The sequence below is a fragment of the Alosa alosa genome, chromosome 19, assembly GCF_017589495.1.
Source record: "Alosa alosa isolate M-15738 ecotype Scorff River chromosome 19, AALO_Geno_1.1, whole genome shotgun sequence".
Classification (NCBI taxonomy): domain Eukaryota; kingdom Metazoa; phylum Chordata; class Actinopteri; order Clupeiformes; family Clupeidae; genus Alosa; species Alosa alosa.
In genome coordinates, this window is record NC_063207.1 from 28,557,374 (window position 1) to 28,579,301 (window position 21,928).

At 40.0% G+C, this 21,928-nt stretch overlaps 3 protein-coding genes across 7 annotated transcripts in view; 1 reads left to right on the forward strand and 2 right to left on the reverse strand.

The window, feature by feature from the left end:
• The window catches only part of wdr25 (WD repeat domain 25), a 40,808-nt gene extending 37,043 nt beyond the window's left edge, over positions 1 to 3,765 (reverse strand). For all 4 annotated transcript variants that reach the window (XR_007191822.1, XR_007191823.1, XM_048227647.1 and 1 more), the window contains exon 1: positions 2,586 to 3,765. Coding sequence is in view for 2 of the 4 variants with exons in the window: in XM_048227647.1 (XP_048083604.1) it covers positions 2,586 to 3,242 (657 nt within the window). In the remaining 2 variants the exon portion in view is untranslated. The remainder of the gene's footprint in view (positions 1 to 2,585) is intronic.
• A 247-nt stretch (positions 3,766 to 4,012) lies between these two features.
• Positions 4,013 to 16,306, forward strand: LOC125284600 (tryptophan--tRNA ligase, cytoplasmic). The gene is made up of 11 exons (XM_048228604.1): positions 4,013 to 4,108; positions 4,531 to 4,662; positions 5,360 to 5,570; positions 6,133 to 6,241; positions 6,327 to 6,446; positions 6,914 to 7,096; positions 10,177 to 10,277; positions 10,504 to 10,616; positions 11,401 to 11,574; positions 14,093 to 14,233; positions 15,869 to 16,306. Exons 2-11 carry the CDS (start codon positions 4,549 to 4,551, stop codon positions 16,025 to 16,027), a joined length of 1,425 nt encoding a protein of 474 aa, XP_048084561.1. The 5' UTR covers positions 4,013 to 4,108; positions 4,531 to 4,548; the 3' UTR covers positions 16,028 to 16,306.
• Positions 16,307 to 18,448: 2,142 nt separating this feature from the next.
• Positions 18,449 to 21,856, reverse strand: slc25a47b (solute carrier family 25 member 47b). Of its 2 annotated transcripts, XM_048227880.1 has the most exons (6): positions 21,478 to 21,856; positions 21,192 to 21,235; positions 21,036 to 21,107; positions 20,773 to 20,955; positions 20,235 to 20,499; positions 18,449 to 19,739 (listed from the first exon to the last, which is right to left on the reverse strand). In XM_048227880.1, the coding sequence occupies exons 1-6, from the start codon at positions 21,512 to 21,514 to the stop codon at positions 19,462 to 19,464; spliced, it is 879 nt and encodes a 292-aa protein (XP_048083837.1). In that variant the 5' UTR covers positions 21,515 to 21,856; the 3' UTR covers positions 18,449 to 19,461. The 2 variants fall into 2 exon arrangements, with proteins under 2 accessions (XP_048083837.1, XP_048083838.1); XM_048227881.1 differs by lacking the exons at positions 21,036 to 21,107; positions 21,478 to 21,856 and having other exon boundaries at positions 21,165 to 21,235.
• Positions 21,857 to 21,928: the final 72 nt, after the last annotated feature.

Genomic DNA, 21,928 nt, shown 5'->3' on the forward strand with positions numbered 1-21,928 from the left:
AACTGCACTGGCTCCCTATTTGATTTTAATGATTTTAAGCTTCATATATCTCTGAGCTTTTAATATATTATCAACCACAAAAGGAAACTTAGATCATTCAATCTTTTAATCGTACCCAAAGCAACAAGCAAAGTGGAGAAGCTGCTTTTATCCATTATGCCCCAAAACTATGGAACACCCTGCCTCTGTACATCAAGCAGGCGAGTTCAGTAAATATTTTTAAAAAAGATCTGAAAACATACCTGTACAGGAAAGCTTTTAGTTAACTCATCTTACTTTTTCAGATTGTTTCCTTGCCACAGTTGCCATATGGCGTGCTTATGGGGGGTAAAGGGTTAAGGCTGCCAGTCTTATGACATGTTATTTTCTATATTTTTGATATGTTGCTGAGTGGATCATAAACGGCCCCAGCAATGAAGAAAAGTGATTGATAATGACTGACTGACTATTATTGTGTTACATGCTTCAAATGTAAAGCACTTTGAGCTGCATTCCGTGTATGAAAGGTGCTATACAAATAAAGCTTATTATTATTATTAATATTATTATTATTATTATTATTATTATTATTATTATTATTATTATTATAGTATAAGCTCATGGTCTGGTGTGTAGAAAGAGGTACCTTCTACAGTTATTGTATAGGCTACTTGATGGCATTTGCTTTTGTCCATATATTTCAGTTGTAAATAAATATCATGGTACTATACAGTGTTGGGCATTTGTTAGCGCGAGTCTGAAAGGTCATGTCTAATGTTGTGTAGCCTTCACTGACGGCAACAATGAAGATATCCTCCAGGGACAATAGCTATATGCAAACATCTTTATTGGTTTTCAAGTTGAATTCTAGTGGTTATTTCTAAGACCAAATACACCAAACTCACTAGAATAATTTCACCACTAGAGCGCAATGCAAAGAGTTTGACCAATTTTGTAAAAGGATATACAGTACTTCCTGCAGTATATCCTAGCCATCATGTTAAAGATGCAAATAATAAGGCAAAGTCTCTATTGGATTACTGTGCGCAGTGAAACAGCGCCTCCAAAAGGTAATACAGCAACATTACGCAAAATCCTCCATTACCCAGTTAGCTTGGCAGACATACCACTATGGAGGTGACATTTTAATGAGCCTAAAAGAAGGATCTGCAAAATTTGGCAAGACTTCCATCATGTCTAAACACAAAACGCAACTTGGCACTAAGTACTCAACACTTAGACTTTTAAATATGCTCTAAGAAGACTAGGACTTTTTTTTAAACAAATCTGTTTACCTCACATTACCAACAAACACGGTTGCTTCTATAAGCATTACTAAACTGCTACTTCTTTAACAATTGTGAACCACAAAAGGTCATGGGTTTAAACTGACCGTGACTTAGGGAACGGAATTCTGACCAAGGAAGCAACCTGAGGACCACTGTATAGAGAACCAGTGAAAGTACATTATTGAATGCATGTCAGGGACCGCCAGAAATGCCTTCATGGAACACCAGTCGGCCATGGAACACTAGAGGCAATTATAGGGATGAGAAGGGCGACTTCCAAAAAACTAATCTTACACCATCATGTGTATGTAGTCATAAACATCGTAGTTAAGGTATTGGTGTTGCTTTAGGTGTTCTGATGGTCATCATAGCGTGTTTACAAGACACATCTGACTTGATTTTGTGCATAGCCTACACTGACCAGCAACCACCCGGGGGGGATTCATTGAAATATTTCAGTATAACAAGTCAGCGACAGGCAGGCATTCAGTGCTGGGATGGCACAGAGGTAAAGTGGTAGCATCTACAGAATGAGTCTCCACCACCTGCTCTGTCGCTCATCACCAGCTGTTGGCCACAGCCTCATGCCTCTCCTTGTGCGAATCCTACGCGGAGAGAGGCAAATCCCCTCATGAATATTTAAATTGTTAATTATACCGTGCTTGTCAGGAGGCCTCCGACAGCTCGGAAACATAATATCCCCCAGAATGAGAATGTTTAGTCGCTCCACACCTGTGTCACTTAACCTTTCCGAAGGAAAGGGGTGGACTCTAATCCTCCTGGTGAGTCGAGACAGAGGTGCTGCAGCTCCACAGGAAGAAGGACCCTTGAGTCCTGAGATAGATTCTCCAAGATTCACGGCGCTGTTTTTTTTTTTTTTTTTTTTTTAAACAAAGAGGGTTTTGCATTATGCAAAATGGTTTCTTGTTATTAGGGGATCTCCCTATAGCTTCACTAGTAATGGGTTTCAGGCTCGGTTAGGGGAGTCGTGATGGCCCAAAGACATTATCACAGACTCAAAGAGCCTCGGCAAAAAGCAAGTGCCTGCTCTTGTTTATCATCCATGATCACATTCATCTGGAAATGTAGGCCCTTGGGCATGTGAAACTTTGAAGAAACACTTGCAATTCTATGCCAATGTAGATAGCTAAAATATATTAGTGGGGATTTTGTAACATAAGTTACTAGTGCTTTACTAGTAAGCAAGTACCTTTTCTGTCATTCTTACTAGTACTTTCTGAAGCTGAATGTTCATATCCTCTAACTAGCTTTCATTCCTGAGATCACACATTCAGTGCCAGCAAAAACACTTCTTACCTTGACTGTCCTGTCCATTGAAGCAGACAGGAGCAGATGGCTTGTGTGAGGCACTGGGCACCACTGCACCGTGTTGACCGGCCCCTGGTGAGCCTGGAGCTGCAAGAGGACACGTCTAGGCAGCTCCATCCTGCCCACTTTCTGTCCCAAGAAAGGACGCACTCGGTCAGACACCTCAGAGAGCATCTGGGCACAAGAGGCCTGACTGGTGGTGGTGACGGCGGCAGTGACCTCAACAGGGCCACTGCTGACACTTGGCCCTGGCATCATCACCCCGTCATCTGTTGGGGCCAGTCTCTGTCTCTTTGGCATGTAAGGTCTTACTCCCACCGGGGAAGGTGCCAGCCTCTTAACTGGATTTGGACAAGCAGAGTTCTTTGGTGAGGGATGAGGAGGTATTTGTAACGCCTTCTTGCAGCAATCCACTGAATGTGGTTGTTCCCATGGAGAAGATTTAAACTGGCAGAGGGGTCCCACGGTAGTTGTATTGGTACTTTGTCTATCCCTAGGAACCCCAGTTGCAGGGCTGCCAGGTCTTCCAAGAAATTGCTCGACTGCGCTGTCACATTTTAAAGTGGAACTGACACCCTCATTGTTTGTGGCAGATTCCTCATCTGAACCCGAGTCTTCATACGCAACTAGAGACAAAGAGGCCATGGTCTGGTTGTGTTTGTGTACTACTGTGTGAAATGTTGAGTCTATCAAAGTCTACCTCCTCAAACAATCACAACACTGCCACCTGCTGGAGAAATCACCGTCATAACAAAATGCTCCACAGCAAGTAACTAGCACTTGCTTTCTACATAATGAAATGTAAGCCTAAAACACACACATCCTGGCTGTTGTTCATGCACTGAAATTTCCTCATAGCGTATACAACCACGGCACATTATTTTTCAACAGTGGTAGAAAGACTGCAACATTTAATTGCATTAGCCAGAGCGTATTGCTAGATATCTTGGCGAAAATACAGGCCACAACGCAGACGACTGCCTTCAACCTCCGCCATGACCATCTATCGGACAGCCTACAGTAAAAGAAACCAGTAGTCTTAAGTTGAAAATTCCACTGTTTTAACCACTAACCCCAGTCTCTGAGTTCTCTGTTAAAACCATTCCACTTCCATTTGAATTCATGTGCCTGTATGTCCGGGTTTAAAATAGGCCCATTCGACTTCATGCAGCGCTGCACTGATCTGACTGAACGTGACGTGATCTGCGCAGTGCTGCACGAAGACGAATAAGCCAAATATCTATACTGTATGTCAGCATACCAGGTTTTGATAGTGGTGATGAAATAAATATTAATTCTGATATGTATTTACGTTTTACGCTTTGTTAAGAATATATGAATAAAAGCCGAAATGTTTCCGACTGAAATTGCGTAGCGGAACCAAATGACGCTGTAAGTGTTGCACTAGGGATTTTTAGATGATGTACCTACTCAACCAGCTGGTGCAACATTTTTGGCTGGTTGTTTCATGCGAGGGCTGATGCAAGTTGAAGAGAGTAAGATCACCCGAGGTATGTGATATGATTTCTTTCCTCATGTTCCCAACCGCTATCAGGGTATTTTATTCATAGATTGAACAAAATTAATTTTACAAGCCTTGAACTTTGTAAAGGTAGAAATTAGTTATAGCTTAGAAAACCACAACATATGGAATGACATATCTACACTGCTTTCCCATCTGGTCTCAGTCATTTCTACTACTTCTGTTCTCCTCTTCAACAGAACACAATGTAGCCTATGAAGGTAGACGAAAATAATTTGGGACAAATAATCCTACCGCGTTGATAACCTGGTCCACATTTGATGGTAGCCTTAGAAACCTGTTCTTAATTGTTAAACGTGAAACTTTCGTGGGAAGATAATGCGAAGGTTCTGCATGTAACCCCAAATAAATACCGTTATCTTACTCCATTTCTGGTTTATATTCTAATAGTTGTTTACTACGTTGAAGATGACAGACTGTGAAGGTGATGGGTCAGTAGGTTTGACCCCATTGGAACTATATGAAAAGCTGTCCGCCCATGGCGACACAATCCGAGCCCTTAAAACAGAAAAGGCTGACAAGGTGAGTGAATAAGATATTTAGAACATCAAAGCAAGGCTGTCATACAGGTACACTTTGAAGGGGACACATGTAAAATGTTATTCTACAGTAGCATCACTCACTGTTCAAACCGGAAAATTGTATGTTAAATTGTTCATTAACTGACGGATGTGAGGTGGAGGCGAAGGTGAGATAATCTGAAGAACTGATTACAGATAATTTCCGATAAAACACTACTGGAATTATGACATACAAAAAAGCAGATGTGGGTTGGTCATTATTTCTGATAAATTACTCATATGAGTAATGACCAACCCACATCTGCTTTTTTTTTTGGGGGTTAGTTTTCAAGTTAGTATTCAAACCAAAACAACTGCACCCTAGACTAAGCTATGGCACTTTTTAATTAGATTTGCTCCTTTACTCACCCCCATGCCATTATCACTGCCCAAATGGTACATCATGCCCCCCTTCCCTCATCTCTCTTTAGGCTATTCTGAATGCATTAATACATGATCACATAGAATGGTAGGAACTAATTTCACCCACTATGCACTCCATGGCTACGGCCTTGCATCGAAGAATAAAATATCTGTTGTACAGATGTTGATATTAATACATTGATATTATCAGATGTTAATATTGACACAGCTGTTACTACTGAATTATTTATTCAATGCATAGAAATGGATGAATGAAAAATCTCTTGCATGTACAGGCTGATATTGAGACAGCTGTGAAGTTGCTACTGAAACTGAAAGTTGATTACAAGAAATTAACGGGTGAGGACTATAAAGCCGGTTGTCCACCTAGTGACACTACGGTTCCGTCTGATAATGGACCAGCGTCTGATGAAGGAGATGATTTGGTGAACCCTTGGTCTGTGTCCACAAGTAGTGCCAAAGGAGTGGACTATGACAAGCTCATTGGTAAGGATATTGTACCCAGAATGATTTTTCAATGAAACAGTAGACTTATGTTTTTTTTCAGTCTGTACTTCATAATTCATTTAATTTCATTTATTATATAGGAAAGGATAAAACGTAACAATGTTATTACTGTTGAAACATGCCTGACTGGTTTACAGCAGGTTTCTGTTCTGTAGCACATAAAGGACAAATGTGACCTCACACTACATACATGTCACTAATCATATCAACAAAGCAAATAGGACAAGAGACATACCGTAGTTTGAGGACGTCAAACAGGAACAAAGACAACACAATAGCTACAAACAATGACAGATCTACACTGCTTTCCCATTTTGTCTCTGTCTGTGATTGTCATTTAATTGTCTGTGATTGTCATTTAATTGATAAAATCAGTGTCTGCTTTTGATATTTATGAATATTTGAATGCTTCAGTGTCATTTTGGTGTAAATGTTCATATGAAAGCATTGCAATGTTTTGAAAACTTAATTTGAAAATTAATCTCTGTCTTTTCGCCATAGACTAAATGTTGAAGGATGTGTTTTATCATTTGTTTTTTAGTGAGATTTGGCAGCAGTAAGATTGACCAGGAGCTTGTGGACAGAATAGAGAAAGTGTCAGGACAGAGGGCACATCACTTTCTGCGCAGAGGAATCTTCTTTTCTCACAGGTTGGAGTTTGGTCACAAGCTGTTCAATTTACATACCAAGCGGGTCTGTCTCTGTCCCTTATAAGGTTGGCTGCTTCTCTTCCAGAGACATGCATCAGGTATTGGATGCATACGAGAATAAGAAGTCATTTTACCTGTACACGGGGCGTGGTCCTTCATCTGAAGCCATGCATGTCGGTCATCTAATCCCCTTCATTTTCACAAAGTAAGATCTTATTCTGTCACTACGTGGTGTTGTATTTTCTTGAGCTAAATTGTCTCACCTCAACATTTGACTTGTGACTAAAAAGCATCAGAGGTCTTTAAGAGCAGCTACTCCTTCAGACTCTACTTGTTTTTGTGTTGTCAAGAAACTAAAATCCCTTTTACGAACTGTGGAAGTGTTTATTTACAGTTGGGTCCATAAGTATTTGGACATTGACACAATATTTATAGTTTTGCCTTGGTACACCACCACAATGGATCTGAAACAAAATAACCGAGGTGCTGAAAGGGTAGACTCAGCAGAAATGTAGGCAGGAAGAAAATTGCTTCATATTAGATCCATTCTGGTGGTGTACAGAGGCAAAATTACAACAACAATGGTGTGTCTGTCCAAATACATATTGACCTAACAGTATGTGTGAGTGTTTGAATGTGATGCCATGTAATCAGTATGGGACTGTTGTACAGGTGGTTGCAGGATGTGTTTGACATCCCGCTGGTCATCCAGATGACGGATGATGAGAAGTACCTCTGGAAAGACCTGACACTTGAGGATTGCCACCACTTTGCTGTGGAGAACGCCAAAGACATCATTGCCTGTGGATTTGACGTCAATAAGACGTTCATCTTCTCTGACCTAGATTACATTGGGTAAATCTAACGACGGCATTACATTTCAGAAAGGAATGTGGAATACATTTTGTTGCAATTTAATGTTATTTAAATCAAGAGTTATGTTTGACAGGTAGCTATTTCTGAGGTATGTTTTTAAATCCACCTTTCTGATGTATGCTTTTATAGGCTAGTAATGTATAATTAGTTTTGCTATCACCTTCAAATGTATCATGATGACGGTGATGTGAAGGACATACAAACCTGCCATTCTCACTAGTTGCTCAAGCCAGTGGCTATGGAGTTTGGTGAGCTGGGATGAACCACCTACTGAAAATGTAAAAAAAAAAAATGTCTTATCTCTCTAGTTCTTGACGAAACTCTATATATACTGCATTTTCCAGACTATAAGTCGCTCCTGAGTATAAGTCGCATTAGTCAAAAAATGCATCATGAACAGGAAAAAACATATATAAGTCGCATTTATTTATAAATGTATTTCACAAAATCCAAAACCAAAAACAGAGACTATGTAACTGGATTATTGAGGCCAAAAAGATTAATGTTAATGAAGACAAAGGAGTGAAGGCAGCCAAGAGGAGGGCAGGAAGGTAATTGCAAAGCAAAAGATTCACTGAAAGAAAATACCATGTGGTACACCAAAATGTATCTAAAATGTGGAGAATACAATGTAATCAAGCATTTTGGGCGATGTGGAGTCACAAGCTGGCAGCAGATTAAATGCTCACGAGAGAGAAAAAGACGGTTTTAAAAGGACGTGACCAAAGCTGAGGCAAGCCAGGTAATAGGCCTATAGGCCCGACGGTAATTGTAAAGCAATTTACAAAAGATTCACTGAACAAAAATGCTTATATGGTACATGAAATTTTTGCTAAAAATGTGGAGAATGCAATGCAATCAAGCATTTTGGACGACGTGGAGAGACAAGCCGGCAGCAGATTTAATGCTTGGGAGAGAAAAATATGCGGTTTTAAAAGGACGTGCAGACCGAAGCTGCAGCAAGCAGGTGATAGCCTATTTAGATATTTATTTCACAAAATCCAAGACTAAGAACAGACAGACTATGTAACTGGACACATTGAGGCCAAAAATATTTGGAATTCTACAGGGAATGTTGAAGACTAAGGAGTGAATAGTGACAAGTGCCCGACGCTATTGTAAAGCAATTTACAAAAGATTCACTGAACAAAAATGCTGATGTGGTACACATGGTACATGAAATTTTAGCTAAAAATGTGGAGAATGCAATGCAATCAAGCATTTTGGATGATATAGGCTATTGGCACAAGCTGGCAGCAGAACAAATGCTCGCCGAGAGAGCGAGAGAAAAAAGATGCGCATTTAAATCCAGGGCCTACATTCCAGCGCGGGATTGCGCATAAATTATTACTAAGTATTGAGCATACTAATAAAAGTCCCGCAACGCTAGCCATCATAATGCAAGAAATTCCCACACATTTTACAGCGCTGTCTGACGTTAATCTAATAATGGAGCGGCCTGAATGCGGACCAACTCTTTCCTGAGGAAAGGAAAACAAACGTTTAGCGATCAGGAACCGCAAACACAGAAGCATGACTGCCTATAATATAACGCGAGAGAACATGGATGTGTTCTCCATTTGAGGAATGTTATAATCGATTGCGGACGTGAACAGACAGCTACAGACACGGAGCGCATAGTAGGCCTACTTTCACTTTCTGTGCGTATTCACGTGAAAGATAATTAGTAGCAAAACAGCGATCAAATATTACATGGCAGTGAGTTTTGTTTTCAAATGTTTTCATGCATGTCTAGATAACGGGTGAGGAATGTTTAGGGGACAGACTACGTGAATCCTGAATTTATGGCTGGGCACAGCACCTTTATTTGGACCATGGCTTGTAGCCTATTTGAGTCAGCTAGGCTTTTATTTCTTGCGTTTTACTGTGAGACATAGGCCTATACTTTTCGTTTGGAGCAGCATACCGGTAGGCTATCAATGGCAATGGTTCGCTATTAAGTTTCATGTATGAAAGAGTGTCGGATGTCCATCCGCTTATTGCGAGATAAGGCATCCGCTTTCATTCATTCATTCATTCATTCATGGAACATGTGCTGTGCTGCAAGGGAAACCTAATTCCGTATAGCCAAAGAGGTCTAAGAATTATGCATGATTTACTTTTTTATAAAATTCGTTGGCTGATGCCTGGCAGCAACAATTGTGTTTAAATGTAGGTTAACCTGGGGCTGCGTGCGACTGGTAGCTTGAGAGCAAAGTGTTGGAGACTCATGGTGTAGGATGATGACTTTGTTGGCAACAATATTAAACCAACCAACAATATAAATTATTAAGAAGAGCTCTTTTATGAGTTAAATTGAAAAAATTATACTGGCTTTTATTGGTCCAAATCTGAGGCCCAGCTAAATAGAATCCCGGCCATAATTTGAGGATTTAAGTATGCACATGTGTTTCACGACTTGTGCATTTGAGAGCGCTCTCTCAAGGCTGTAGAGACGATAATGTTTCATGTAGGGTTCATGTCAGTTAATATAAATTAACATTTAAAAACATGTTCAATTATATAATTTTTTTCATATATAAGTCGCACCTGACTATAAGTCGCAGGAGCAGCCAAACTATGCAAAAAAGTGCTACTTATAGTCCGGAAAATACGGTATGTGAATCTTAATACAATTCAACCCACAGGTTAGCCTGGCTAGGGTGCGTCTAGATTTCTAGGCTACCCACAGGTTATATATGTTGATTTTGTATTTAAAGGCCATGAGGCTTGAGGTTGCTTGTACATATGCAACAGCTTTGCAATGAACTGCTGTCCAGCTAAATTGAATCATTATGTAATAATAAGCATTGCCACCAAGAGGTGCTCAAACCCTCAAGACAGGATGAGTTACTCCATAGTAATGACTTGGTTATATTTCCACACATTTGTCACAGCTTCTGCTTTTGAAGCTTCAGCTGTTGAAAGCCAACCCTAATGCAAAACACAGAAACAGTAACGCCTTCCCAAAATCATTGTCATTTTACAAAAAACTGTGATGTCCTATTATTTTAGAAATTGTGTTTGACTTACATGGCAATGCTTGTTTCACTTTGCAGAAGCAGTCCGTCCTTCTACAGAAATGTGGTGAAGATCCAGAAACATGTTACCTTTAACCAAGTAAAGGGAATCTTTGGTTTCACTGACAGTGACTGCATTGGTTAGTTTATGATTCATGTATGGAATATTTTCTTATGTCATATTTTTATATGTCAAAGTTGTTCTGTAAAATATTCTTCGATGACACTAACATAGATATCACACACACACAGACAAATATAACAATGTGTAATACATTATACCATTATCTATTGTCACATCCATATTCTGTGAAATATTGAAGAGCCCACCCTTGTCTGAACTACACTTTTCCTGACATGTCCCAGGCAAGATAAGCTTCCCAGCGATTCAGGCAGCACCCTCCTTCAGCAACTCTTTCCCCCAGATCTTCAACGACAGGAAGGATGTGACATGCCTCATCCCCTGTGCCATTGATCAGGTCTGACGTTATCACCACCCTCTCTTTCTCACCATGACACCTCCACCAGCTCAGTTTGGATTCCAGCACTCCAGTCTGACATTTGGGTTTGGCTACTCTGATTGGGTCAAGTGTGCATGCTCTTAAGACCAAACTACAACTATTTAATTATATACTATATATGCTTTACCATACTAAACATGTACGGTATATAGAATCTGTACACCTGAGTATTGATGAACCACTGACAGAGGAAAGATCCCACAATGGTTATGCACTTGCTGTGGTGTCCCAGTAACGTATCTGGTTGACAACACATTCTTTGAAAATATTGTTTTTCTCAAGGTAAATGTGTACACTAGAACACATTCAGTGTCTGACCATGTTGTACACCACACATTGTGTCAACCACATACATAGTTGACCTAGAAATAGGTTTCGGTGCAGTGTTTTTCTATTGCACAAGAGAAAGGCGAAAACTACTGAGAAAGTTTCATTTTGTTTCATCTGAAAACAGTCCTTGTACTTTCACATCAACTTTCTGTAATGTACTATATTGTCTTGTGCTAGAATGTTTTGATATATTTTTTGCACTATTGTAGATAAGCAGAGCTTTTTAAATGTATTTTCTAAAAGAAAGTTCCCGTTTACTTTCAAATACAAATCTGTATACATAACTATAGATATCCATCTTAAATCAGCTTTATAACCAACTGTGCCTTTTAAATTCCTTCTTCTGTTGTGTCCTGCTTGCAGTGTGAAGCTTTGACAACCCTTAAATGGCTTTCTCCCGTTCTCTCTCCAGGATCCTTACTTCAGGATGACCAGAGACGTGGCTCCCCGTATCGGCTACCCCAAACCAGCGCTGCTCCACTCCACCTTCTTCCCTGCCCTGCAGGGAGCACAGACCAAGATGAGCGCCAGCGACGCCACCTCCTCCATCTTCCTCACAGACACCCCCAAGCAGATCAAAAACAAGGTATGGGGCTTCCAGTGTTTCCCCTACAATGTATTCAGCAGCGGCGTAGCGCCGCTCCTGGAATTCAAGCGCCACTGCAAAAAAGTTGCCTAATTGAAAAAGAAAAAAAGAAAACGCAAGTGAACTTAAGGAACAGCTGCTGTTCATTCAGGTTTGATGTCAACAAATAATAGTAGGCTAAAGTTGAAGGCGCAGTCAGGGATTCCAAAGGAGATCACGTTGTTTGTGTTTATGTTTAAGTTTATTAGCAGATGCAATTTTGTGCAAAACAAAACGTAGCCTACATTATGTTAACCAAGGAACCAAATTAAGCACGCCAGCGAGGTAGCTCGCCCCTACCTTCAGTAGCCTATTCCCAGATAAATTCCACGCATTGTTTCGTTTTTGTTTGTTATACAGTCAATGCTTTCAAGCCCTGTGTTGCTAACATACAGTAGCTAGGCTGTGAAACTAAGGTCTAGCCTATTGGTGGGTTTACAGTTTTTTCTGAATGCGTATAGCACAATTTCTAAAACTATTAATATTTATAGCAAAACCACTCACTGAGTTCGCAAAACTAAAATCACAAACATTGCTTTGCACTCAGTTTGCAATTTTGTAACACACACTTTGCACAACTATAGGCACAATTCACTGCACAGCACTCTTTTTGCAGAACTGTAAACACAACTCACTGCTTTACACTCAATTTCCAAATGATCAACACACTCCTGGCAAATCATACACATGTATGGCTATTATTTACACTATTTTGCCAACTCTCTGGCACACTTTCTCATGTGAAAACTGTTTTAGATAATTAGTTCACTTTGCAATCAGCCTAAATAACCCACAGGTAATGTACAATGGGTACAATGGAGGGCCAGGAAGAGTGAGAAGAGAAAGAAATAGCCCTTTTACAGACAAAAAAAACAGTCTACATGTGGAGATATTGTCATGTCAGGCCTGGATACGTCATTCCAGAATATATATTTCCCGGTGCCTTGGACTAGGACATTGCATGTGATGTAGACGGAATTTTGAAAGAGACGACCCGATGTAGACTGATTCGTTTTGTCTCAGTGAAATTGCTATTTTGTGTTTTGACTTGTGAACACACTTGTGTTTGTTTTGATGTGTGTAAATAAACACCAATACTTGAAGTTTGGATCCCTGTATGTTTACAGAACTCTGACAAAAGTATGACCTCAAACTGACATAGTCTACCTTGTGCACAGAGAAAGCAAAAGCCAGATGTGTTTTTTATTCAGACCATCAGTGTGTAGTTGCCACATTGTGTGCTTATTATTGTGATGGCTTGTTTTTACTGTTTGATACGAAAACATAATTTTTACGAAGGTGTGAAGAGTTAAGCAAGGTGTGTTAGCTTTTGCAAGAGAACTACAATGTTTTGCAATGAAAAAACTGTAATTGAATTTGAGTAATAGGATACACAACCATTTACATCTGGAGATAGTTTGTAATTCCTGTAGAGCTTACAAAAATCTTAGAAATGATACAAAACACTTATCGCCTATAATCCAATATAGTTTTTCTTCGAGTTGTTAGGCTTTGAGCATTTATTTTACCAAATGACATGGAAAACATAATTCAATTTCATCCACACATCCTTATGCACGATGCACAACAACGCTACTACTAAGTTAGCTTAAAACCATGAGAATCAAGCAAGCCTCACGGGCCGTCACGGCACTCAATTTGACCTGCACAGCACCAATACAGTGTAATGACATGAAAGGGAAGTCTATATAGTTTATACAGTGCTGTGCAAAATTAAGACACCCATGCTAAAATTGACTAAAAGGAGGAATACAAATCGATTATTTTTGAAAGTATCATGTATGGTAAATAAATAAATGTTATTATATAAATAAATGTCTTAACTTATGCACAGCACTCTACATTCTAAATAGTAATAGTTTGTACAGTGGCCTGTGATTAAGCTTTATTTTTTGTAATTAATTGTAAATAATACTTTTCTGTTGTGTGTGTTGTGCCATTTCATTTTGTTTCATTTCAATTTCTAATAATAATGTAAGTAATAATTACTAATAATGTAAATGAAAAAGGTGAAAGAAAAACATGAATAATCCTGTTCAAGTACTACAATAATCATGCTTTGTAAATGCTTGTGTTGATGGTTATGTCATAATTTGTAACTCAATCTGTCAATTTCTTTCGACAAAATCCACCAGAAGTCACCATTTAATGATCAACAGCACTGCTGCTGGAAAAATTTCTAGGGGAAACACTGGGCTTCCACTGCTGAGTGCAAACTGCATCTGAGATGCATCACTTGTGAACTTGACCAAGGGCTGGGTATTTATTTATACTGGGTGCACAGATATGACAGAGGTGTTCAAACTGTACCCAAGTGTTAAGAGTGCATGGTACCCAACAAAGGTGAACATGTACTTTGTTTTCACTTGAGCACTTAGTCTTGTCTGATTTGATCCTGCTTTTCCAGACATTATCTGAAAAGGTCAATGAATCCAGTAAAACACAATGTCTCTCACAGGTGAACAAGTATGCTTTCTCTGGAGGCAAGGACACCATTGAGGAGCACAGAAAGTACGGTGGCAACACTGAGGTGGACGTATCATTCATGTATCTCACATTTTTCCTGGAGGACGACGAACAGCTTGAAAAAATACGACAGGTGAGTGTCACCACACAGCTTTTTTTTTTTTTTTTAAACTTCCAAAATAGTAAATAGTTACTAAATACTCAATAGGTACTTCAAAATAGAACTATAGAGGGGAGGAAGTTGTGTGATTCAGCTAGTTCACATACTCTTTTCTTGGCATTCTTGGAAGCCTGATTCCTATGAGTTCCTTACTGGATCTGCGCCTTGTTATTTCAATATCATGGTCCAGCCCTACATCCCCTCGCGTTCATCACAGTCCTCTGATGAGCGTCTGCCATGTCGGCTTACACTAAGACACAGTGAAGACTCTTTTTTTTCGTTGATGGAATGATTTACCTAATGCTCTTTGTTCTAGTGATGGCTTTGGGACTTTCAAGAAATGTTTAAACACTCATCTGACACCTTGCACTTAAAGTGTAAGTTCAGTGTAAATTGACCCATAGCCCTGTTGTATAAGCTCACCACATGCAGCCCATCGGAAAAAGAATGAGACAATTTGGGACAACATAGGCCAAGTTATGGATAGGCAGCTTAAAGCAGACCCATGGGGGCATCAAAATATTGAAACTGAAAGTAACTCCCCACTGCCCCATGGGTCTGCTTTAAGCCAGTGTTTTTCAACCTTTTTTGTGCCACGGCACACTTTTGACACTTAAAATGTTCCACGGCACACTAACATCCTGTGTGAAGAAAAAATAAACATACCATAGCCTAAAATTTCAAATAATACACAGATATGGCCTTATTATGGCTTCTATGCAAGACCTACTCAATAAAACAAGCGCCCTCTGTTTCATTTGTAGGTGACTATATCTAATTTAATTGTTGTTATGAACTGGATATGTGATTCTGTGAATACTGGATATGGGGCCCCCGTTGTACAATGCCTGCATACCACAAATAGTGCAATCATACAATCAATAAGAGCATGTGGTTATAAATTCTTTGATGCAACAGTTGCTTTTCTGGACCAGTGAGTGACATTTGGGTAATTTTTCTTGCGGCACACCTGATGATCTCTCACGACACACTAGTGTGACCCGGCACAGTGGTTGAAAAACACTGCTTTAAGCTGCCTGTCCATAACTTGGCCTACACTGTATGCTGTCCCAAACTATCTCAGTCTTTTTCCAATGGGCTGCATGTGATGAGCTTACACAACAGGACTATGGGTCAATTTACACTGAACTTACACTTTAAATAATTTCTCTTACAGAGTTGTGGTTTATATGTTTATGTTTTTTGTTCATTTAAAAACTCGTGATTTTCATTGTTGATATTTCATATTGTTATTATTATTTTGTTCTATTATTATGCTTAATGTAGGCTTTTTGACTTTATTTAAACTATTTTTAACCAATAATGTAGTGTTTATATTCTGTAGGTCGCATTAGACAAAAGCGTCTGCCAAACACATAAACAAATGAACTCCAGCCTTATATGGAGGCTTCTCACACAATCCGTGATGGGCTTTTTTTGTTTGCTTTTGTAGCTGGCAGCAAGGTAAACAGTTACTGAATCAGTGACAGAAATGTCACTGGTTTTGTCTTGGATCAATCTCTTTTGAAAAGGACAGCCCACAATATTATTTTGGTCTCTTGGAATGTGTTGCTGACACTCTGTGATTCATTTGTTTACTTTTTCTAGGATTATTCCAGTGGTGCCTTGTTGACAGGAGAACTGAAGAAAATGCTGATTGAAACCCTCCAACCAATAATTGCAGAACATCAAGAGAAACGCAAGCAGGTCACAGAGGACATGGTCAAACAGTTCATGACGCCACGAAAGTTAGACTTCAACTACTAATATGTGTAGACAGTGACTGACTACAGAAAGAGAGGGGGAGTTAGCAGTGTCTTAATGCTGTACTTGCTTGTGGTACACGTTGTCTTCAGTTACATCACATAAAGAGCTTTTAAATGTGCTTACAAAAACATAACAAGACTTGAAGGCACACACACCTTAATGTTTCTTAACAGTTATCTTGTGCAGTGTATATCCAGGAATTTTAGCAAGAAATTGTCTTTGGATCAGAAGACCATTGCACATGAACATGATACATTCAATAAATATAGATCAAATGTGTCCATCCTTTACTTGAGTTTTTATTTGACAGTTTGAAATATGTTTTAAAAATATGTAACATTAGGTTTAATTATATATTTATTTGGTAAATCCCTTTTACATACATCCTTTAAATATATCTTCACAAAAGGAAAATGACCAAAAACACAGGTGGATTGGTTGGGGAAATATGGCACCAACAGTTCAAACAAGATCACTTAAAGCTAGTTTATCCACTGGTGAAAGAAATCCCAAAGCGAAATCTGTGTAACCTAATAAAATGACAGGATTAACCATGACAGTTCAAATGGAATAAAACCAAGACCTTCCTGGAACCATATTTTGTATACATACAAGTGTTCATGAGCAGAGCACAAGAGAGAGACAGTTTACGACATTATTCAGGGTCGGGACAGATTTTATTCCATTGTTCATCAAGGGAAAGGGTGGTGCCAAAGTTGAGAGTCTTTACTCTGCTAAATCTATCCATTGCAACATAGCTTCACATCATAAAATTAAACAGAGATCAGCTCCTGCCATTCTATTATAATTATGTACCACTTGGTTCAACTTATAAAGAGCACTGGTGAATGGCAGAGGCAGTGCATAATTTAATGGTAATATTAACCAATCTGTACATCTATTTTTTTAAAATTGGTATTTCATTGTTCCATGGTATTCTACTACTACAAGCGATGGCTCGAGAGAGAGGATTACTGTGTAGGGCAAGCCAGTGTTTTCTCAGCAGTTCTCTATAATCAGGTTTCTTCCCTTAACTAACCTCATCTCACCTCTGCACTCCTTTTCTCTGTCAGTTATGTAAAATGTAAATGTAAAAACGTAAATCAGGTTTATAGGCCAAGTATACTTGTATATACACGGAATTTGGTCTCTGCTTTTACCCCACCTGTGAATTAGTGCACATAGTGAGATAAAGCACACACTAACCCGGAGCAGTGAGCTGCCTTGCTACAGTAAGTATATAAGTATATATACTTTTTTGATCCTGTGAGGGAAATTTGGTCTCTGCATTTAACCCAATCCGTGAATTAGTGAAACACAAACAGCACACAGTGTACACACAGTGAGGTGAAGCACACACTAATCCCGGCGCAGTGAGCTGCCTGCTACAACGGGCGGCGAGGGGGAGCAGTGAGGGGTTAGGTGCCTTGCTCAAGGGCACTTCAGCCGCGGCCCACTGGTCGGGGCTCGAACCGGCAACCCTCCGGTTACAAGTCCAGAGTGCTAACCAGTGGGCCACGGCTGCCCATACAGCGGCACTCGGGAAGCAGTGAGGGGTTAGGTGCCTTGCTCAAGGGCACTTCAGCTGTTCCTACTGGTCAGGGATCACACCGGCAACCCTTCGGTTACAAGCCCGAAGCCCTAACCAGTAGGCCACGGCTGCCCCTAAACCATTTAACCAATTGCCATACCATTTTCCAGTTTGTGATTACAAGTGGTTATTTTGGACAACAGTGAGCAATACAACTGTACCATAACAATTTATGTCTTGACACTGGGGGGACATTTTGAGCATTGCTGAATATGAGGAGGGGCCGCATGTACCCCTCAAAGTATAATATGATTATGATTATTATTACAAAAGACCTGATTTTAAAAACGTACAAACGTCTGTCTGCCTAAAACCGTTTTAAATTAAAGAAGCACTATGCAACAATTTTAGCAAAAATGACCTTAATTATGCAAGTTGAGAGTCGTTCTGATGATTCTACAACACTTTCTGGGTCGTTTGGTGGGTGCTTTGTCTCCCCTTTTAGCTTCTCCGCGGAAAAACTGAATATGCAACTTTCTGGACCCGGTCCGGGTAAATCCGGATGTGACTCAGCAGAAGTATCCAATCGCGCCTCGAAAATGCAGTCAGATTTTAGTTTCGAGTGAACATAGGGCGAGCTTTTGAGGAATGGCGTCAAGTGAAAGACTCTGAAGACTGCAAAACGGACGCCAACATGGCTTTGTTGCTGTTGAAATTGTAAGTAGCCTACCCTTGGTGAACTTTGTCTTTGTAATGATGTTTGATAGTCTCTTTAACAATGTGTTTGCTCGACCGTTTTATTGTGAGCCCTGTATGTGTTTAGCTTGTTTTTTTGATGGCTAGCTCGCTAGTTAGTGGGGGTTTAGCGTAGCAGTCACTTGCTACCGAAGCTGCAGAGGGAGCTGTGTAGTGTGTAGCGACCCCAAATCCGGCGAAAACACAGAAACAGCGAAGGAATAACCAGACCTGCATAGTGCTTCTTTAAGAATCTGTGTTGCCTCACGGCATACTAGTTGAGAACCATTGCAGTGCAGTATAGAGGACCATTCTGCAATTAAATTAAAGTACAGTTCAAGATATATTCCTGTTACATCAAGTATGAATGATAATGATATAGCAGCACACTGAGGTCATCAAACATCAGCAGGCAGACTAATAAAACATGATACAATGATGTGTCAGAGCATTCAAAATCACAGTGAATGAAATCATGTTAAATAAACTTAAAATGAGAACTTTATTAATCCTTTCTTTTCTATATATTAAAACAAAATAAGAAAAATGTGAAATTGTATGATGAGGTAGTCACTGCAAAGTCTCCACTACTAGGGACACACCAACTGTGAAATTCTGGGCCAATATTGATACCGATGTATAAAATAACAATTTGCCCAAGATCCAATACCAATACCGATATTTTTTTCTTTGTTTGTTTACTTAGTTTTTTTTGTTGTTTATACCCTTCAGCAGAGTGGAAACAAAAATATTTACCGGTATTTAAAAAAAGAACAACCATTTTCAAGTCTTTCAGGCCTTAGCATAACATTTGCCTACTGCAGAATTTATGCAACATAACAGATAAAAACATCAGGCACTGCAATAAGTAAATGTCATTTAAATTTGCCAATAGCTGATATCAGTCTACAAGGCTGATATTGGAAGATACCAATATTGGCCGATATATATCGGTGCATCCATATCCACTATAGGCACATAAAGGTGAGAGGTAGTCCAGGTCCATTATTTTGTATCACCTTCTTGGAATTGCCAAACAGTTCATTCTTCGAGGCAGGAAGGAAGTCTTGAAAGTAAAATTGGCTAGTAATCTGCTGCAGTGCATATGCAGAGCCAAATACCTAGTGGACTATTACTTCCTGACACTACACCTAAAGATGCTGCCATTTTAAGAGACTGGGCGTAAGAAGTGCACCACCAGCTCATACATACCAAACACCGACATGTTCACAGGGAAGGCACGTATACAGTTGAGCCCAAGGCCTTTGAAGAGGACCCCTGGTCCCTCGGTACGAAGGCTAACCGTGATGCAGTGGAAAAAGCCTCTGTATCTCCTCTCTCCCATGCCGTCCATCTGCAGACGAGCCTTGATCACGTCCATCGGGGTCCCAAAGCACCAGCCACACATCCCTGATACCCCGCCAGCAAACAGCACCACCTTCCACTCTAACAAAAACAAACAAAACACATTGCAGGGAAGCCCTGACTATAAGAATAAAAGTGTTCAAACGGACCAATGCTAAGGAAAGTCTCTCCTTGTGTTGATGAATGTGTTGGCTAAAATTGTATAGATTTCGATTGGCTATTAGCTTTTTATCGTTCTCAAAATCGCTCTGAAAGTGATCCCCAACTATATCGTTCTCCATACCATTATTGTTATAGTTTATGTGTGGACGTTGTCATTCATATTACAGTAATTTTCTGCATATTAGCCGCATTGTGTATAAATCGCACAACAGTGTTTTATGCAAGTTAAAAAAACAAAACCATATTAATACCATATTAACTGCCCCCGTGTGTTAAACTCAGAGCTGAATAAATTTTCCAAAACCAATGTACAAACCTCGGCTAATAGTAGGGAAATTACGGTAGCTAGAACGACACTTTTCTAAGTCGTAATCATTATTGGTGTGAAAGATCCTTTAGTCTGGGTGGCCTCACCTGGTTGGCTCTGATTCTCAGGAGTCAACCAACCACAGATTGTGTTGTAGGTGAGGAAATAGGTGGCGAAGGAAGGCCCATCACGTAGAGCCAGAGCTCCAGCTCCTTTGTAGAGCCCCAATACACCTTCCTCACGGGCAATGGTGAAAAGGCAGTGAATGGGTCCACGGTACTTGGGCTTGTATTGTTTGTCTGTGACCTTGTATGGTTCTGTCTGACACTGAAGTCGTACTTTTACGATGTCAGCTGGAGCCATCACTGATACCTAAAAAAGACAAATTATTACCAAAGACTCTGTAAAACTGGATTAACTTGACAGATCTTCAGTCTAGCACTGAAAAGAATGAGACATTGGCCAAGTGTGAAACAGATAACAGGGCAGGGCAGATCTTCAGGAGCCATTATTCAAATAGGGATCTCCTGTCTGGCCAAGTCAGTTCATTTAACATGACATGATGACAATTATGTTACCTGTTTTCTACGACCACCGCAATACCTGTGTAAGTTAAAAAGTCAAGTAACCTATCAGGAGCGTTACCTGAGCAACGCCACCGGCCAGCCCAGACAGGAAGATGTCGAGTTTGGCCGGGGGTGCCTCTTGACTGCCATATCGCAGCTGACACAGGCACTGTAGAACGTTTCTGTAGACACCAAAAACCACCGAGGAGCTCACGGACACCGTGGTAACAGGCATAGACATGCCTTTGTAAAAGCCCCTGATCTGTTGGGTCAAAGAGCTGGGGTCAGAAGGTGCCAACGGAAATTGCATGTCAAGATGACTTATGACCCCTAAGAACCTACCCCTTCTTCTTTACAGGTGGACAGGATACAATGCCAGACACCTGTGAATCTCTGTTGTGTCTGCACTCTCACCTACAAATCAAACAGTATATCAAGGTCAAAACCTGATTATTTCCACTAAACACTTACTTAATCATATGGAGTTGTACTCTCTACCTTCACCGTATCCAATGGATAGCCCACAGCTACCCCAAAGGCCCCTAAACAGAAAACACTGTGTAAACCAATATGGCTTTTTTATGTAGTAAACCATATGAATATGGAATATACAAAACATTTACAGTATGGTAGTATACAAATATATCGTCCTAACATGACAAGTGCTTGACGCTTAAAAGGCATGTTTCGGCAGTCGTGTGACCTTCAACAATGTTATACCAACGCTATAACTATGCAATGTAAGTTTAAACATTAGGCTATAGGGTACAGTGCATTACGTTACCTCCAACGGAGCCGGCAATGAAATCTGCCAAATGCATCCTCCGTCTGAGAACAATGCAGTTTCTATATGTTCCTAGATATGTCGGTGCGTAGATATTCTGATCATATCACTACAGTTATCTTTGATAGCGTTGACAAAACAGCAAAACCTATGACCTAGCGTAGCATTGGCTAAATGGCTAGCTGTGTCATTTCACCATTGGAAAGCCTGCTCTTGAGTATTAGACCACAGTAGAATTACCACACGACTTCTGAATATGAAACTGACGTACACCTAGCCTATCATTTATCACTGGTGTGCATTTCAATAGGTTGATTTTCCAGGTTATCCTGACTCAACAATAACTGGCGGCTCGAATGCAATCATCAGCTGGCCAATGGGAGTAGCACTGTAGCCAACACTTTCCCTTGATTTACGACCAGAGTACGACAGCAGCAGTCAAGAATCAGTT

Coding starts and splice junctions, on each gene's coding strand:
- slc25a47b (XM_048227880.1), bottom strand. CDS start 21,514: ATGCATTTGGCAGATTTCATTGCCGGCTCCGTTGGAG. Junction 21,108..21,191: donor ATCCATTGGATACGGTGAAG/GTAGAGAGTACA, acceptor TTTGATTTGTAG/GTGAGAGTGCAGACACAACA. Junction 19,740..20,234: donor TGAGAATCAGAGCCAACCAG/GTGAGGCCACCC, acceptor TGTTTTTGTTAG/AGTGGAAGGTGGTGCTGTTT.
- LOC125284600 (XM_048228604.1), top strand. CDS start 4,549: ATGACAGACTGTGAAGGTGATGGGTCAGTAGGTTTGACCCCATTGGAA. Junction 6,447..6,913: donor ATCCCCTTCATTTTCACAAA/GTAAGATCTTAT, acceptor ACTGTTGTACAG/GTGGTTGCAGGATGTGTTTG. Junction 11,575..14,092: donor CCAAGCAGATCAAAAACAAG/GTATGGGGCTTC, acceptor TGTCTCTCACAG/GTGAACAAGTATGCTTTCTC.